This window comes from Mauremys mutica, chromosome 4 (genome assembly GCF_020497125.1).
Source record: "Mauremys mutica isolate MM-2020 ecotype Southern chromosome 4, ASM2049712v1, whole genome shotgun sequence".
Classification (NCBI taxonomy): Eukaryota; Metazoa; Chordata; order Testudines; family Geoemydidae; genus Mauremys; species Mauremys mutica.
The window spans coordinates 103,711,575-103,727,456 of NC_059075.1; the positions used below are offsets into that span (position 1 = coordinate 103,711,575).

At 43.0% G+C, this 15,882-nt stretch overlaps 2 protein-coding genes across 2 annotated transcripts in view; one reads left to right on the top strand and one right to left on the bottom strand.

Annotated features, from left to right (window-relative positions):
• LOC123370463 (serine/threonine-protein phosphatase 6 regulatory subunit 3-like) overlaps window positions 1-3,723 on the bottom strand; it is a 62,317-nt gene extending 58,594 nt beyond the window's left edge. Inside the window, exon 1 of the mRNA XM_045017056.1 lies at window positions 3,691-3,723. Coding sequence (XP_044872991.1) covers window positions 3,691-3,720 — 30 coding nt within the window. The 5' untranslated portion in view covers window positions 3,721-3,723. The remainder of the gene's footprint in view (window positions 1-3,690) is intronic.
• Window positions 3,724-6,467: 2,744 nt separating this feature from the next.
• Window positions 6,468-15,882, top strand: part of LOC123369004 (carnitine O-palmitoyltransferase 1, liver isoform-like) — a 31,112-nt gene continuing 21,697 nt past the window's right edge. The window contains 3 exon segments of the mRNA XM_045014375.1: window positions 6,468-6,589; window positions 11,008-11,196; window positions 12,257-12,362. Coding sequence (XP_044870310.1) covers window positions 6,468-6,589; window positions 11,008-11,196; window positions 12,257-12,362 — 417 coding nt within the window.

Consider the following 15,882-nt stretch of genomic DNA (forward strand, 5'->3'; position numbering starts at 1 on the left):
TGCATTACATTTTTAACGGCTGCAACTCATTGGTGGCTCACAGTCATTGTAAGAACATAAAAGCGGCCACATTGGGTCAGAGCAATGGTCTATCTAGCTCAGTATCCTGTCTTCTAACAGTGGCCAATGCCAGATGCTTCAGAGGGAATAAACAGAGAGAGGTAATCAAATGATCCATCCCATCACCCATTCCCAGCTTCTGGCAAACAAAGGCTAGGAACACCATCCCCGCTTATAGTGGCTAATAGTCACTGATAGACATATCCTCTATGAATTTACGTAGTTCTTTTTTAAACCCTGTTATAGTCTTGGCCTTCACAACAGCCCTCTGGGAAAGAGTTCCACAGGGCTGACACTGCATTGTGTGAAGAAATACTTCCTTTTGTTTTAAACCTACTGCCTATTAATTTCATTTGGTGACCCCTAGTTCTTGTCTTATGAGAAGGAGTAAATAACACTTCATTATTTACTTTCTCCACACCAGTCATGATTTCATAGACCTCTATCATATTTCCCCCCCCCCGCAGTCATCTCTCTTCCAAGCTGAAAAGTCCCAGTCTTATTCATCTCTCCTCATATGGAAGCTGTTCCATATCCCTCATCATTTTTATTGCCCTTTTCTGTACCTTTTCTAATTGCAATATATCTGAGATGGAGCAACCAATCTACATGCAGTATTCAAGAAGTGGGTGTACCATGGATTTATATGGAGGCAATATGACATTTTCTGTCTTATCTATTCCTTTCCTAATGATTCCCAACATTCTTTTAGCTTTTTTGACTGCCACTGCACACTGAATAGATGTTTTAGTGAAGTATCCACAATGACTCCAAGATCTCTTCCTTGAGTGGTAACAGCTAATTTAGATCCCATAATTTTATATGTATAGTTGGGAGTATGTTTTCCAATGTGCATTACTTTGCATTTATCAACATTTAATTTCATCTGCCATTTTGTTGCCCACTCACCCAGTTTTGTGAGATCCTTTTGTAACTCTTCACAGTCTGCTTTGGACTTACCCAACTATTCAAAATAGTTATCATCTGCAAATTTTGCCACAACTGTTTACTCCTTTTTCCAGATCATTTCTAAATGTGTTGAACAGGACTTGTCCCAGTACAGAACCCTGGGGAACACCGCTATTTACCTCTCTCCACTATGAAAACTGAGCATTTATTCCTACCATTTGTTTCCTATCTTTTAACCAGTTACTGACCCATAGAGGACGTTCCCTCTTATCCCATGACACCTTACTTTGCTTAAGAGCCTTTGAAAATCTAAATACACTATATTCACTGGATCACCCATGTCCACATGCTTGTTGACCCCCTCAAAGAATTCTAGTAGATGGGTGAAGCATGATTTCCCTTTACAAAAAACATGTTGACTCTTCCCCAACAAAATCATATTCATCTAGGTGTCTGATAATTCTGTTCTGTACTACAGTTTCAACCAATTAGGCTTACCAGCCTTATCCTGTGATCAAGGTATACATCCAGGTCTTTCTCCTTTGCCGCTTCAACTGATAAGTCCCCAGCTTAGAGCAAAAACTGTTCTTGTTAGTCCCTAAGTGCATGACCTTGCACTTTCCACTATTAAATTTCATCCCATTTCTATTAGTCCAGCTTTAAAGGAAATCCAGATCTTTTTGTAGGATATTCCAGTCGTCCTCTGTACTGGCAATACCTCCCAACTTTGTCTCATCTGCAAATTTTATTAGCACACTCCCACTTTTTGTGCCAAGGTCATTAATAAAAATGTTAAATAAGATTGGTCCCAAGACTGATCCCTGAGGAACACCACTGGTAACCTCCCTCCAGCCTAACAGTTCACCTTCCAATATGACCCATTGTAGTCTCCCCAATATGTATTGTTTATAGCCTGGGGCTGGGGGAGAAGGGAAAGAGAATGTTATGTGAATCTTGGCAAGTGTTATGAACTTCAAATGACCGTATTAAACTATGTGCCAGATAAGAATGGACTTTTAGGACATACAGTGTTAAGTGGTTCTCCTGGGAATCTCTAGGGGGACGTGAATGTAAATTTCCCACATCCAGTTATGCAAAAACCCAGAGTTTTGAAGCTACCCCCGAAGAAACGATATTGTTGATTACCTGTTCCTGGAACCTGAAGATCGAAGACCCAAGCTGAATAAAGGAAAGACCAAACTATTCATGGTAGTTCTGAATCTGAGATAGTTCTGACCTTGTAACCATGGGGAAAAACTCAGTCATGGGTTTTGAAAAACTGACACCTATCCGAGCCCAAGATTAGTTGGGGTGATCTCTGGTAAGCTTATTAGCATGCATGTAGGTTTTTATTGTTTAATTTTTTTTCTGTAATACTTTCACCTTAAGAATAAGTGTGCTTGCTTAGATAGGGTTGTGTGAGCACTTTGCTTTCTCTCCAAATGATTTAAACAGCTAAGTGCAGACGCTGCTTGCCGGGAATATCACACAGCGTAAGAAGGGGACTGTGCAGCCTGGAAAAACCCTAATTAGAAGGGAGTGGAGACCTGGGTCTCTGCCCAAGAGATGTGACTGCTGAGGAAGCCTAGAGTGGGTGTCCTCAAGGGACCACAGAAAGGGAATACAGGTGCAGTTGCCCTGAACTGTGACGTAATGCATAATTCAAAATGTCTTTAGGAAATAGCAAGTCTTCCTTAAGAAAGTGCTATTAAAACTGGATGGTTACTACTCACAGTAATTAAGCCTACCATGAGATTTATGGTATTTCCCATTCCAAGTATAGGGAATATCATAGTAAACTTTGCATTGCGGTAAAATCATTTTAAAATGCCATCCACTGCAGAATATGAAGAACGTTTATATGGCTTAGGCCTAGTTTTATTTTACACCCTACACTAATACAACGTATTATACAAACAGCATACCAAATTAAGATTATATAAAACGGAGGTGTTATGCAAAACCAAAGACGACAAAAATAATGGCAACTAATAAAAAGGTTAAAGCATAAGTAGGAAATAAAAGTCAACCTTGAAAAAATGCAAGCTAGAACATAAGGCAAACATAGATTCTCCCACTGAATGTGTATGTGGTAAGAAGATTGCCAATTATATACAAGTTTTCAAGTGCAATACAGTGGCGAAACAACCACAGGTTTGGCAGCATACAGAGAGGTACTACTTCAGACGAGGAAGATAAAGGACTGGTTATGTCACAGATGGGACTGTACTTAATGCACTATATACAGTTGACGCATTTAAAAAGAATTAAAAACAAAAAAATTAAGGTCAGGACGGAATGACTCAGGAAGAAAGAATAAAAGCAAAGTAAGTTTAGGTAGGTTGGCTGAAAGAATTTGAGCATGGGGAGATAGCAAAGATAAGGTAGCAATCTAGATCTGTCTGTAGAGTGTAAACACCAAGGAGTAAGAAAAACTACGTACTGTATAGAGGTCTAAAGAGTAAACTATTAAGCAGAGCTGAGGAAAACTTTTGGTTACCATTGGGAAGAGAGTTTAACAAAATCCAGATGGTGGAATAGTCTCACAATGAAAGCCTCATCACATGGCTTCCTGTAAAACACTCTAGGACACAATCTACACTGACAAAACGAATAGACGTTGTGATATCTTAACAGGACTTTACCATCTACTTTCTGTGATTTTATAAAAATGAAGAGGATAGTGTAGAGCTCTTAACAGTGTAAGTAAATTATTCTTACCAATACAACTCCTATACTGTTCAACTCCATAATTTCCAAGTTTACATTGTTTGTGTTAGTCTGTAGAAGGCTGGATATCAATCTAATCACATTTAAGCGAGTGTTTCCCACAGGCGGATCCAATACGCCCCATGTTGTCTTCATAACACTTTTCTAGACCAAAAAAAAAAGAGTCCATGGGAACAATTTTTTTTAAAGTACACATTTCTTTCAAGTCAGCTGGGTGTTATTTATCCATAAAGAGAAAATGTGGTAAGAATCTTGTATGGCCAATTTGGCAGCAGTAGCATGACATTTTGTTGTGGGACAGTTGTTTTAGTTCCATACGTTAACACTTATTTTCTAGCACTATGGATTGGGAACAATGAGAAGACAATTAGGCTGGGGGAAAATAAGATATGGCATATACAAACTTAGTGGCATTATGGACACCTAAAGGAGCTGCATTCAGCCCCATGATGGACATTTACCGGAGAGAACTGTGATTCAGAACACACTTCATCAAGCTTTAACTATTCAAGTCCAGTGTGTCTAGTTAAGCAGTTTTTGTATTTATCCAGGGAAGAAAATTAATAATTATTGTAGTAAATTTTCTAAAGTCAGAAGAGAGAAATAAACCTTAGCTGCAGACTTCAGAATAATTATGTTTGTTTTAATGAAGAGAATGTTGTAAATACTTAATGGTCCCTACTGCTGCCATATAAATGCCAGCATACTTGCACAGTAATTTAGGAATTGCGATACCAGATCAGAACAGTGGTTTGTGTACTCAGATAAACTGTCTGAGAATGGTCAATACCAGCTGCTTCCAAGGAGGGCAAAAAGCTCCTAACGGACAGTTATGCAATAAACAGCAAACACGGATTAGAAAGAAGTGTCCCCGTCATTTAGTGGTTCAGTTGTGCCCTGAATGGAGATTTTATCTCCTTTCTAAGAAAGCATCCTATCTACCTACTACAAATATGGATATTCTCATTATCCTTCAAATTCTATGCTCTTGACTACAATTATCTTAGAACAATGAGTTCTGCGGGTTTCCTTAAAAAAAGTGCATTTTTCATTTTTATATCTGTAGCCTTTCAATTTCACCAGATGTCCCTGGTGATCTACAAATGATCTACCATCTCTCCTCTGTCTTTTAATTGACCTCATATTCTCTTATGCATATCTCTAAAGTGAGCTTTCCCAATCTTTTCCACAGTGTATATGGAAGCTTTGTCTCGCCCCCCATGATACAGCCTTCTTCTGGACCACTTATTTCTGCTTTATTTTGGTATGTCATACAAAAGCATGCTCCTTTCCAAAGAAAGGAAATGATATTTTGTTGCATTTTAGTGCAATTGCTTTTTCTCTATTTTGCTCAATTAAACAAAGTCAAACAGTTGAAAATATGAACGCCAATACATTACAGGGGTAGTTGATCACTAATGAATAGCCAAACGATAAGTGGCTCAGAAAAAGGCTTATTGTCTGTGTGTTAAAAAGGCTAAAATGTACTTTTTAGCTTTCATTAAACTGGTTTCTGAATTAAAAAACAGTTACTAACCTTTCGGTAACCACTGTTCTTCAAAATATGTGGCTCATGTCCATTCCACATTAGGTGTGCTCATGCCACGTTCACCATTGCTGAAGATTTTTCCCTCAGTGGTATCTATCAAGGCAACTAGCACCTTCCGGTGCTGTGAGCTCATGCGCCAGCATAAAGTGGCCTGGACAGTCCCACACCCTCTCAATTCCTTCTTGCCAGCTAACTCCAACGGAGGGGCAGGAGGTTGTGGAACGGACATGAAGAACACATCTTGAAGAACAAGAGTTACAGAAAGGTTAATAGTTTTTTCTTCTTCGAGTGCTTGCTCATGTCCATTTCACAGTAGGTGACAAGCGGTACCCAAGGAGATGGGCTCAGAGTTCAAGGACATTCAGACTGCAACACTGCTCTGCAAAACTTGGCATCATCTCTGGCCTGCTGGGTGATATGGTAGTGGGTGTAGAAGGTATGAACTGATGACCAGGTCGCTGATCTGCAGAGGTCTTGGACCAGGACATGGGCCAGAAATGCTGCTGATGAAGCCTGAGCCCTAGTCAAATGGACAGTCAAGATGGCAAGAGGTTGGACTGCTCACCTGCTTGTAGCACGTGCACATACAGGGAGTGATCCAGGATTAAATTCTCTGGGTTGAAACTGATAGACCTTTCTTCCTGTCTTCTACTGACAGGAATTCTGCGTGGTTTGGTCCTCTCCACGTAGAAGGCCAGGGCGAGTCTAACATCCAGCTAGTGGAGACACCACTTCTCTGCGTTCCTGTGCGGTTTCAGCCCGATTACTATGAAACTACGAGACCACCTTTGGAAGGAACACTGGGTGGGGACGCAGTTGAACCTTGTCCTTAAAGAACACCATATCATAGAATCATAGAATAGAATAATAGAATCTCAGGGTTGGAAGGGACCTCAGGAGGTCATCTAGTCCAACCCCCTGCTCAAAGGGGAGGTTCTGATGTAAGGGCCCTGATTTCTGAGATCCTCCTGGCCAAAGTAATTGCTACCAGGAAGCCAACCTTCCAGGAGAGATACAAGAGAGGGAACGATGCCAGTGGCTCAAAGGGAAGGCCCATGAGTCTTGATAAGACCAGGTTTAGGTGGAATCAGTTTGAAAATCTGAGGATAAAATCTTTCTAATCCCTTGAGGAAGAGGATGGCCATTTCATGAGAGAAGACCGATGTACTGTCCATCAGAGGGTGGAAGGCTGAGATTGCTCTTAGATGCACTGTGATCGATGAAAAAGCTAGTCCCTGTTGTTTCAGATGGAACAGGTATTCCAGCACAGACTGGAGGGGAAACCAAGTCGGAGAGACACCTCGTTGGGAAGGCCACACAGAAATGCTTCTACTTGGCTAGGTAAGTCGCTTTACTAGACAGTTTCCCATTACCTGGCAAGACCTGGTGGACTTGTTCTGAACAGGCCTGTTCTGCTGGGATCAACCATGGCACACTCATGTGGTCAGGTGGAGGGCCCTGAGGTTCGAGAGGAGTCAACGGTTGTGATCTTGCGAGATCAGGTCAGGGTGGGGCAAAAGTGGAAGTGTGGGTGTTACTGCCAGGTCCAGCAGCATACCTAACAAATGTTGTCATGGCCAAGCAGTGGCTGCAAGGATGACCCTTGCTTTGTCTCGCTTGACTTTCAGAAGGACCCTGTGTACCACAGGAATGGGAAGAAATACATAGAACAGGAGCTCTGCCCATGGAAGTAGGAAGGCATCTGAAAGAGAACCCAGGCTGTGACCATGTAGTAAGCAAAACTGCTGACATTTCCTCCACCTCTGACTTTGAGGAACAGGACTCTTCAGGAGACCATGGGGAAGCAGTACCCTTTGTTTCCATCGACCAGTGCTGTAACAGAGATATCTTTGCCGACACCAGAAGGGCCAGTTTTCCTCTGGTCAGTACCAAAGGGCCTGGTGCTGGATATGAGCTCGGGGCAACATGCTCCATTCTGTTCAACATGCTCATCAGAGCCAATAGTTGTCCCATCAGGGCCCTGGCCGCTGCAAAGGTCTCAAGGTTGGAAGGCACTGCAATCCCGCTGGATGTTCCCTGGCATTGGCAGATGGCCCCGCACCGGACCCAACGGCATCTGCAAGCAGGGTGGAGTCGATGGTGCTGCTAGCAGAACAGGAGTGGACATGTGGTCTGACACAGGTTGCACTTCCCATGTTTGTCCTTCCTCAGCATTGGGCAGTGTCCTCTCTTGGACCAGCTTCTTGTGCTTCTCTCTCAGGCCTGGTCTACACTAGGAGTTTATGTCGAATTTAGCAGCGTTAATTCGATTTAACCGTGCAACCGTCCACACCAGGAAGCTAATTAGTTCAACCTAGAGGGCTCTTTAGTTCGAATTCGGTACTCCACCCCGACGAGGGGAGTAGGGCTAAATTCAACATGGCTATGTCGAGTTAGCCTATGTGTGGACGGAAATCGACCTTAGTAGCTCCGGGAGCTATCCCACAGTGCACCACTGTGTTGACGCTCTGGACAGCAGTCCGAGCTCAGATGTTCTGACCAGCCATACAGGAAAAGCCCCGGGAAAATTTGAATTCCTTTTCCTGTCTGGCCAGTTTGAATCTCAATTCCTGGTTGGACATCGGTGCGAGCTCAGCAGCACCGGCAACGATGCAGAGCTCTCCAGCAGAGCGGTCCATGCAATCTCAGAGTAGAAAGAGGGCCCCAGCATGGACTGACCGGGAAGTCTTGGATCTGATCGCTGTGTGGGGCGATCAGTTTGTGCTTTCGGAGCTGTGCTCCAAAAAACGGAATGCAAAGACCTACGAGAAGGTCTCCAAAGCCATGGCACTCAGAGGATACAGCCGGGATGCAATGCAGTGCCGCGTGAAAATCAAGGACCTGAGACAAGGCTACCAAAAAATCAAAGCGGCAAACGGACACTCTGGAGCCCAGCCCCAGACATGCCGCTTCTACGAGGCACTGCATGCCATTCTCGGTGGGTCTGCCACCACTGCCCCACCAGTGACCGTGGACTCTGAAGATGGGATAGTGTCGACGGGCAGTTTCTCAGCGATGTTCGCGGATGGGGAAGATGAGGAAGGGTTTGTGGAGGACGAGGTAGGCGACAGCGCTTACAATACTGATTTCCCCGACAGCCAGGATCTCTTCATCACCCTCACAGAGATCCCCTACCAACCCTCCCCGGCCGTTAACCCGGACTCTGAATCAGGGGAAGGATCAGTCGGTAAGTGCTATAAACATGTAAACATTTATTTTTTAAAAAACAGGAATAAAAACTATATGAAAAGAAGGTCAATGCATATGGGGATAGAACAGAAATCCTCTTGGGAGAGTTCCACGAAGCTCTCGTAGAGGTACTCGAAAAGCCTCCCCAGGAGGTTCCTGGGGAGAGGTGCCTTATTGGGTGCTCCGTGGAAGCACACTCTTCCGCGCCAGGCTATCCTCAGGTACAGTGGGAGCATTGCCTCCATGAGCATGGCAGCATAGGGCCCTGGTTTGTGCAGGATTTCACGCAGCATGCGCTCTCTGACTCTCTTAGTGACCCGCCTCAGGGCGATCTCGCTCGGCGACTGCTGCATCTAATTAGGGGAATTAGTGTAATGTTACTATTGGGAATGCTTCACTTTTCCTTTGCATAACAATAAGCGTCGTTTAACAGCCACGTGGTGGAGGCTGCAGAGGGGAAGCATACAGGGATCTTTCCCGTGGACAGCCGCAAGGGGGTGGAACAGGGTCAGAGTTTATGCTTTCCGGATTGCCTGCAGCAGGAGGGCACTGCTATACATTAACTTTTAAGCAGCCTAAAGTTTACGGCTTACCATGCCTGGCTGCTACACGGATTCTGCTGTCCTGCCCCTCTTGTCTGATCTCCAGTGCAAGACCCCAGGCAATGAAAGCGAAGGCCGAAAATTCGAACTTGTCCTGAGAGCGCATGAGATAGGTGCCGTGTATGGTCTTGTTCACAGAGACAGACTAGACTGTGTTCAGTGTTCGCAAACATGTATCTTTGCAAGGAAATCACTTCCTTTTTCCCATCACACAGCTGCGACTGTTTCCCGACCTGCCCCGGCATCCCCCTCACAGAGGCTGGCGCAGATTAGGCGGCGAAAGAAAAAGACTCGGGACGAGATGTTCGCTGAACTGATGGCCTGCTCCAGATCCGAGGCGGCCCAGCAGAGCCAGTGGAGAGAGACCCTCTCTTAGTACCAGCGCTCACATGGCGAACGGGAGGACAGGTGGCGGCAGGAAGACCAGCAGGCGACTCAAACGCTGCTTGGCCTAATGAGGGAGCAAACGGACACGCTCCGGCGCCTTGTGGATGTTCTGCAGGACCGCAGGCAGGAGGAGAGAGCCCCCCTGCACTGTATCTGCAACTGCCCTCCCCCGCCACAAAGTCCTGTCCCCCCCTCACCCAAAATCACAAGAAGGAGGGGCGCTAGGGGCCGTGAAAACTGTCACTCCACCCCAGCAGAGCGCTCATGTACCAAACAGCTCTCATTCCCGAAATTTTGAGAAGTGCTTCCCTTCCTGGCTCACCCAATCCCAAATCCCAGTTTCATCCCCAACTGTGTAGTTGAGTATTAAAAATAGTTTGCTGTTAATTACTGTTTCCATCATGTTTCTTTGCAGAAGACTTTGTGTGAAGGGGGGGAGGGGTTTGTTAATTGCATAGGACAGCCACCATTACCAGGGTACAGACATGGGGGCAGGATCAACAGCAGGTCACACACAGAGTGCAGTCACTAGGCACCTGGGTCACTCTGGGAGGTGTCTGCTGCCCCAGTAGAATCTGATTGTGTTGACTGAATTTATCCCTATTACAACTTCACTGAATTGAGTAGCCTTACATCAGAGATAAATTTGTCCCCTTGTTTCTGGAAGATTTGGAAAACAAATACATGAAAGCTCAATGGTTCCTTATTTTTAAACTGTTCACTTCTTTTTTCAGGTTTTTGGTTTCAAATGCACATCTTAATGGTAAAATGTAATGTATGTTAAATGTACAATTCAGTAGCATAGTATATGAAAACCTTTCATTTGGAGAGTACAGTCTTATTTATATTATAACACACATTTTGGGTATCTATAGTCTATAAATTATACAAATATATACACACACACACACTCTTACACTTTCACACTTACACAAATATATATATGAGCAATTGTACATGTTTGACTCCAAAAATCTAGCCATCTGCATACAAGAGAATTGAGTTGCAGTTCTTGGACTCGGATTTCAGATAGTCAGACCTTTATAAGTTGAAATCTCAGACATAACCATTTCATTAGCATAGTTTTAAGCTGAACGTGTGGATCTATCCAGGTTCTTACATTGGTCTCCTTTGTCATAGTATTTGAGCACCTGTAGATTTGTTTTGTGACCTTTTATATCTAATTTCTAGTGTGCATGTGACTTTCCACAGAGATACATCAAAAAGTTGTGCTTTGTTAGGCTGTAAATGTGCAAAATGTGTAGTATGCATTTTGTGTACCAGACACATGTTTAATTCCTGAAAACCAAATTTCCTGCCTGTGTACTACTACTTGAGTTGGCCTCTGATGGTACTGTAGTAATTCCTTTTTCATCCCAGGACTCTGATTCAAGAATATCTGTAGCAATATCCTCACCTGTTACTGCTAGTATAAATTCATTAGGCACAGGGTGAAAGCCAAAGGACATTTAAATCTGTTAAAAAGTAAGATTGCCCTATAGAATCATACTGTGCTCTTAAAGGTAGTAAAACACTGACCAATTTACATAATATGACCATAAATTGAAATTCTTGCTGCAGAGTACCCTGGGCTAAGGGTCGTCAGGCCTATTTTGGACGCAGAAAGAACAAGCAGTCCTTGGATGCTGTGGAAAAAGCAGCTTTCTTTGTGACTTTGGATGAAACTGAGCAGGGCTACAGGAAAGAGGATCCAGTGACTTCAATGGATACATATGCAAAGTCTCTGCTGCATGGCAGTTGTTACGACAGGTATAGCAATGAGCAGGTGGGAACAGTGCCACTTAGTCACAATGAGCAGGTGGCTATTAGCCAGGATGGGCAAGGATGGTGTCCCTATCCTTTGTTTTCCAGAAGCTGGGAATGGGTGACAGGGGATGGATCACTTGATGATTTCCTGTTCTGTTCATTCCCTCTGGGGCACCTGGCATTGGCCACTGTTGGAAGACAGGATACTGGGCTAGATCGACCTTTGATTTGACCCAGTGTGGCTGTTCTTATGTTCTTAGGTGGGAACAGTGCCACTTACTCACGTTACTTTACTGAAGAGGATTCTGGTTCATGTGTAATGTAGTGTGGTGTTTACCTTTTGTGTGTATCCTTTAAATTGCACTGCATACTCTTGTGGGTTTTGGTCATCTGGCAATCAACTCATTATTTATTATTTTACCATAGTGATGTTTTTGTTCAATCTGCTACTTAAATCAGTCACTTTTTTCCCATGTTTTTTAAGCATCATATGTACCTGTGTCTTACATTTCATAATTCACAGCCATAGTGTCATAGTCACACTGAAGTTCATGAATAACCATAACAAGCAACATTTAAGTTTGTGAAGTTGTTTTGCCCCAAAGAAAACTTTAAAATTTCAGATTTTCTTTTAGTTAAAAATAAATGCACTTGTCTATTTGAAAACTTAAAAATTTTCAATATCTGGAATATCAAACAGACGTAAAATGGTTAAGTGCCTTTATTTATTATTATATAGTTTTTAAATACAAATCCTAATACACAGTTGTAAATTATAATCTAGCATTACCAAATTCACTTGATAGGCAAAATTCACAGAAGACATCAACTTGTTTAACTCTTAGCTTGGGTGGAGTTGCACCTGTTTTTGCTTCTAGGGCATTTGGCCCAGTGAATTTATAGGCTGATTATTTCTGTAGCATGTTTTAAAATCTTTTCTCTTCTATTCGTCACCTGGAATTGTGTGCTGGTGTATCTAATTGAATGAGAGAGCTTCAACAAGGTGTCACTTTGAATGAAAACTTTTAAACATCCAAAAAAACTTTTTTTTTTTAAATTTTAGATGGTTTGACAAAACATTCACTCTTGTAGTGTTCAAGAATGGCAAAATGGGCCTGAACACAGAGCATTCTTGGGCAGATGCTTCTATTGTTGGACAACTTTGGGAGGTGAGTGTTTCTATAGCTGGCAAGTAAGGTAATAGAAAGGATTATCTCATCTTGGTTGGTTCTGTTTTGTGAATCCTGAGGCTAAAGTTTGTTTAAAGCTACGCCTACTAAGAAAGTTGTGTGTTTGAGATTGAGAGTTCATAGTATTTCATGTGGGTACGCATGTGTTCCATATGCCTGAAACCAGAAAAATTTTCCAATCAGTGTCCGTTGATTTGCACCTGCACCTTTGCTCTCCTCATGCTTTGCACCAAGAATATAAGGGGTACGGTGGACCTACTGCCTCTCCACTTCCTTCTTACTGCCATATGGTCTGTGTCAGAACCTCCTAGGGTCTGGAGTGTCTCCTTTTTTCCAGACTTCAAACATACAACTATTTCAAAGTTTTATCTTTAGTGATAGTGTTTAGTTTTATTAATTTAGTTAGATTCTCCCCACTCCTCCCTGGGAACCCATCTGCCTCCTGGTACAGAAATTAGATTATGCCCAGAGCACCAGGCTTCAAAACTGTCTCTCTTGCCCTCACTCTTTCTTGGTCAGAAATGACCACCAGCGCTGCCTTAGAGAAGCACATATCTCCACGAGGTGCAATATCTGTTGCTCCATCCCTAGCAGAACCTGACAGGTGCTGCAATTCCACCTTAAAAGGCAGGTCATAGAAAAGGTTATTTGGACCCAATCAGACTTGGGCTGAGACACCTTCTCCCTTTCTCCTGTACATCATCCAGAGTCAGCAAGGAGCATGACAGAGGATGCAAAAGTCACGGTACCCTGGACCTTCCACATTGACCCAACCTTCCCCCTTCTCCCCCTGCCAATAGATATTTTTGATTGGATGATTGAGAGTTGTGAACCACTACTGATGCCATTTTCATCCAATCTTTGCATATACTTGGTCATCCAGCAGTCTTTTCCCACAGCTGGAGTGTAATAACAGACAAGAGGGTGATGAATATCATCCATTCCAGCTATATCATCACATTTCTGTCCATACCCTCTCCAAAATCTCCTTCCCTATACCTCTTCAGGGACCATTCTCACAAGGAGATCCTCCTCCAGGGTGTAGAATCCCTCCTCCAGTGGGGAGTGATAGAGTGGGTGCCTCTTCAACATCAAAGAAAGGGTTTCTATTTCTAGTAGTAGTAGCACAGTTCAGACATAGTGGCTTTGCCATTGTCTCATATTTAGAAGACTGTCTTTTTGCGGGAAGGGCATGCATCAGCCTCATCACTGCTTCATCTGTTATCCCTAGGAGTCTATGTAAACATGGAAAAGTCTATCCTGATATAAAAGCAGGTTATAGAATTTATAGCTACAAGTCTAGACTAAATCCGGGCAAGGGCTTGTCTCACGCCATGAACAACTTGATAGATCAGATCATGCACAACCCTTGAACATTGGTTCAGATTTCCCTTTTTCTCTTGGGGTGTATAGCATCATGTTCTTCTGTCATGCCATTTGTCAGACTCCACCTACATTGCCTGTGGGCTGGGCTCCAAATATATACCAAGCAAGCATAACGTGAACATCAGAGTTAGGGCCTCACTAACTTGATGGAAAAATCCTGGACAAGTCTGTGTGGGTTCCTTTCCTATCCCTTACACCCAACAAGACAATAATTCTGGATGCCTCTCTGCTAGGCGGGGGAGCCTGTGTGGACAGTAATGTGGTGCCGGACACTTGGATGCCCCAAGAAATCAGAATGCATATAAATCTCCTGGAACTCCAGGCAGTCTGAGAGGCTTGCAAAGCATTTCTACCATTCATCCAGTCTCACCATTTATTCATAGTGTCAGAAAATATAACAATCATATTCTACATAAACAACCAGGGAGGAGTGAGATCCATTCCCCGGGTACAGAAGCAGTCACCTTATGGAACTGATTTTATCAAAAACCATATCATGCTATCAGCAGTGTACTGTCCAGGAATCCAGAACTCACTGGTAGGCAGCCTCAGCAGGTATTTCACCATCAATCCCAAGTGAGAGCTACACAATTCACTAGTGAACAGCATCTTCACTTGAGGGGAAACCCCACTTGGGTCCTGTTTGCTTCTAAGGCAAATAGGAAATGCAATACATTACTCCAGGGGAGCTCAGGGAAAGCACTCCAGAGGCAATGTTCTCCTACTACTTTGGACAGATCACTTCAGCTATGCTCTTCCCTCCCATTCTGCTACTAACTCAGGTTCTACAGGTGACTGGACAGGGCATAAGTCATCCTCAACACCTCTGAGTGGCCTGGAGAATTCTGGTTTCCAAGTCTATTGCAAAAGTTGTCCCAAAGCTGTCAGCATTCGGTCCTCTCAGATCTCTTGATTCAGGAGACCGGCAGTCAAATATCCAAACCTGGATGCGCTTCATCTCACAGCTTGGTATGTGGATGACATCAAACCTAGAACATACCCTCTGTGCAGAGTAAGAGGTGATCAGGGCACTGGCGTGGACCAGCAGACACTGCTTGCAAGAATTTTCAGGTCTCAATGTGCTTCCCTACAGTGAACTACAGATAGGGACCACACACCTCAAAGAACTCAAGTTACGAAGGTAGATAACAGGAAGTTATCTTTATTTGCACATGTAGTTGTGCACAAAGGTTTATAATCTGTCTACATTTCACTTAAACTGTGTGCATATTTCTGAAGTTCTGACTTTTTGTGCTTTTTATGAAATTGTGATTGTGAAGAATTTGAGGAAGCATAGTATCAAGGCTGAACACTCTTCTAAACCATTCATTGACAGGGCTGCAGATTGACATGTTCAGGTTGTTCATTGTTATGTATACTTTCAGTGAGTGGAGTGAAGAGTGCCCCCCCCTTTTTAAATGCCCATCTGTTTCTCTGTCTCCTGGCCCCATCTGTTTTATTTCATTGTCAACACCGTTCATTGCCCCAAAACATTGTTTGATCTTTTCACCTTTTAGAGTTTAAGCATATATCCACCCTTATTCACTCTAACAGCTCTCAAAACCAGAACAAAAAGGGTAAATTGGTTGCTCTGGAGACCATTTCAACTTTATTTTACATTTGTGTGTTATACATTTGTCCAAAGTGATTTGTCTTTTTCATACATTTTTGGTTTTAGCTAGTAGTTTTTAATATTTCAGCAGGGAATATCCTCATCTAAAAGCCTAGTAGTTTTTCTGTTGTCTCTAATTAGAAATTTCAAAGGGATTCTGGGGCTGAGATTGCCCCCAAGAGTCTAATTCTGATTTGCTTTTCTATTCAATCACTAGAGAGGAAAAATTCTTCTAATTCTTGTTTTAGGGAAGCACTGACTATTATTTGTTTATCTCCTTTCCTTAATATAGGCACTTTTAGGGTGGGGAAACAACTTCTTGCTAGTATCTTAGAAGCCTAAGAATAAATTGAATTTGGTTTAATTTTCTAAAGGATTAACTACTGCTAGCAGATTATACCTAAAGATATAGTAAATTAATGATTAGATTCTAAGTACCAGTTGTGTACCAAGCGGTTGGCATGTTCTGTTTGTCCAGTGGAGAAACTCAGTAAGAAGCAA